The sequence below is a fragment of the Pleurodeles waltl genome, chromosome 5 (genome assembly GCF_031143425.1).
Source record: "Pleurodeles waltl isolate 20211129_DDA chromosome 5, aPleWal1.hap1.20221129, whole genome shotgun sequence".
Lineage (NCBI taxonomy): Eukaryota > Metazoa > Chordata > Amphibia > Caudata > Salamandridae > Pleurodeles > Pleurodeles waltl.
The window spans coordinates 405,565,487-405,568,900 of NC_090444.1; the positions used below are offsets into that span (position 1 = coordinate 405,565,487).

The 3,414-nt window shown below is 48.7% G+C and overlaps 1 protein-coding gene across 1 annotated transcript; it reads right to left on the reverse strand.

Annotated features, from left to right (window-relative positions):
* Positions 1-1,891: 1,891 nt before the first annotated feature.
* On the reverse strand, positions 1,892-3,099 carry DNAJC17 (DnaJ heat shock protein family (Hsp40) member C17). Its single transcript, XM_069234158.1, has one exon. It carries the CDS (start codon positions 2,997-2,999, stop codon positions 2,046-2,048), a length of 954 nt encoding a protein of 317 aa, XP_069090259.1. The 5' UTR covers positions 3,000-3,099; the 3' UTR covers positions 1,892-2,045.
* Between the last annotated feature and the right edge of the window lie 315 nt (positions 3,100-3,414).

Below are 3,414 nucleotides of genomic sequence, written 5' to 3' on the forward strand. Positions count from 1 at the left end.
ACGAAGATACGATCAAAATATTGTCCCTAAAGACAATTTCTATGTAGATATAACAGAGAAAGGTATTTGCACACCCCTACTTAGTATTGCATGTGGGATATGGGTAAGTAGCTGGAAAGACTTGCTGGCCATAGCAACATATCTGTGAGGAGGTGGCAGAAAAGTTACATGAGCAGCAGAACTCCGAGAAAACTAGAAAAAAGCAGCATGTCACACAAGATTGTGTAGAAAGGCAACATATGAAATCATGAACATATCACAATTCAGATGGAAAGCCTTTTTTCCATGCAGCAAACTCTTCCACTGAGCCACAGGTCTTCTAATCGTAAAACCCTTGTTTGATCAGCCTTTGTTCTTTTCAGATATACTTGTCCCAACAAGCAGGATTTGGCACCCTACTCCCAGCCAAAAATGCAAGCTGTAGATCTGGCCAGGTACAGAGAAAATGCTTGAACAGCCAGTGCGGCAACTTAGCATAAAGTTCTATGCTGAAAGCTCACTTCAGACCATATTAGGTTAAGCACACTGGAGCCAAGCTTTTGGAACCAGTCGATACACCCTACTCTAACTCGGGCATCTGTCCTCTCAGAAGCCTGAACACTTAGCGAAACAAGGACTGTCACAGTACGGTCTCACTCCTCTGCCACTCCGCTACGAAAATGAATAAATGTTAGAGAAGATACTTCATGAGAAGTCTACCTGTTGACACTACAAGGGAAAACGCAGCCTCCAGACTCCCAGGGGCTTGCTAAGGCCAGCCCCAATCTCTCCAACAGCGAATCATGATCTTAAACACCCATATCACAATTTCTCCAATTGCTAACTCTCTCCTTCCCTCTGTTCTAGTTTGTCCTATTTCGTTCACCTTCCAAAAGTATTTGCCACTAGGATATGGCACACACAAGCATCACACAGCAGCGTACATATGGAACATAGCCTGCTATATATGGGGGGGGGGGGGGGGCACAACTGCACTCACAATCAGGATATCTCACAAATATCCAACAGAACACAACTCAGACACACCAGAAACCCAGCCTATTAGACATCTGTATCACAAACGCATCAGGATTGCCATACACACAGGACATACTATTGTAATTCATGTGCCGTTTGTGAGTTGTGAAAGTGCTGGTGTGCAAAATGTGAAATGAGAGTGCTGTTAGTGTTCTGAGCTCAGCATTTTTTTTTTGTAGTATCAGAGTATGTCACTTGATGAGCTCAGCAATTCCATCTTGGATCTCCTGTTCAACATTATTATATGATACCAACATAGGAACTAACATTTAAGAATGAAGAAACCTTGTGGTTTTACAGCAATGCAAACTTTTTTTCTTTACAGCGCACAACGGACACATCCCACACAGACACCGCCTCCTTTAGGATACCTTCAACAAGTGTCAATGGGCTAGTTAGCAATTTAAGACAGATTGAAGCACCTGGTAAAGTATGCTGTCCATTTCTCCTTGACACCAAAATCATACACCTACAGTTTACCATATCAGTCATTGCCACTGAACCTAAAAAGATTAGAACAGGACGTCCAAGCATATCACCACAAGACGCCTGAGTGCAGTCTGTGATTGAAGTCGTATAAACAAGTGGAAGGCAAGGTAGCCAGTAAGTACCGCGTGCTGTTTAACTGTTACCATGTAACATATTTCATAATATTTTTGTCTACATTTTAATTTGTATACACGAAAGTCAATGATAAAAAAAAAAAAGAAGAAGAGTTAACCGTGGACAGAATGACTGCCTTTCAAAAGCTACGTGACGGATGGACGTGTACATACTCAAATCTTTAACACCAATTATGGATCATCGAACCGCACGATCATCGAATTTCTTGTCTACCAAAAACGATGCGGTAGAAGGAAATAAAAAAAAAACATTTTCCAAAACGCTGGGTTTATTTTGTAATAGGGGAACTGCTTTGTATCGGATGGGAAATCGTACGGCATATCAAACTCGACTTGTCGTACAACATGCTCATTATATTAAGTTGTAGTAACAGGTAGAAAAAGGTCCAGTGTGGAGGCAGTTAGCTACGTAGCACCCTCCTCTTCATCTTCCTGTTGCATCTTCTCGATAAGCCGCTGCCTCTCGGCCGCCTGTCGCATCCTCATCATCACCAGGCTCTCATAATCTCGCTCGGAGCGGGCAGCGCCCGGTGGAGGGAGTCTATCCTCGGGCCGAGCTTGGTTCGTTGCGGGCTGAGAGGGCGGCGGCGGCCCATCCAGCCAAGACACCGTCAGCGGATTCTCTACTAGTCCCACCTCGTTCTTGACCGCAAGCTCGGCTGCACGCAGCGCTTCGAACTCCACCACGGCACGGCCGCGCTTTTTTGTAGACATAACCAAGGTGAGCACCCTGCCGTACTTTTGGAGCAGGGCTAGCAGCGCCTCGTGGGTGTAGCCTCCCCCGTCCGAGTCCCCCTTACGACACTTCCACTTCAGCTTGAGCCTAGCCGAAGATCCCCCCGATTCCTTGGCAATTCCAGGCTCCTGTCCCGCGGTTCCACCAGAATGCCTCCCTCCAACCCCTTCCCGCAGTATCTGCTCCCGCACTAGCCGCTGCTGCTCCTCTAGCTGCCGGGAGCCCTCTTCCCGTAGCCGCCGCACCTCCTGCTCTAGATCACGAGTGATACGTCGTTCCTCTTCCTCGCTCAACCGGCTCTGGGCCTCTCGCTCCCGGGCCTCAAGGTCGAGTTTCACCCGTTTACGGTGGTCGTCCAGTCGCTGGGTGCGCCGGGCTGCGGCCTCTCGCGCCTTCCGCACCCGGTCGTAGGCTGCGCGTGCAGCTGCATCGGTGAGCACAGCTAGCGCCTGCGAGAGCTGGTGGAAGCGCTCCGCTGCGCGCGGGTTGTCGGGGTTCTTGTCCGGGTGACATGTTAAAGCCTTCTGTCGATAGGCCTTCTTGATGTCCTTATGGCCAGCTTCAGGGCTCAACCCCAGCAGCGCGTATAAATCCGTGTCCGGCACCGGAAGACTGGCCGCCATGGTGAGACCTGGGAGTCCCTTGCAGCTATCCCTTTTCTCAGGGACTACCCCTACTCCATTGATATGATTCGAGTGGCGATGTCAAATGACGTTATTTGACAAGGACGCGCTAAATTCTACGCACGAAGTTTTCTTGCGCATGCGTAGTTTGAGCTTGATGCCATCAAGCTTACCTTCTATTGGTTTGATTGTAAGGGGCGTATACTAGAAAATAACGAGCGTAGAGAAGGGCAACATCATCAGCACGGTTCCCTGAGTTTCAATGAAAAAGGAGCGTTGCATTGACAACGGCTTTGCCAGTGCGCGACTTGTCAAAGTTCAGTTCAGATACCCCTCCCCGCAGTGGGAGAGTGGTGTAACGGGCAGAGCCCACACCTAGGAGTTGGGCAACCAGGCTCGAGTCTCGGCGTCGCCT

Bases quoted from the DNA above. Each gene is read 5' to 3' on its own strand.
- DNAJC17 (XM_069234158.1), bottom strand. From the start codon at position 2,999: ATGGCGGCCAGTCTTCCGGTGCCGGACACGGATTTATACGCGCTGCTG.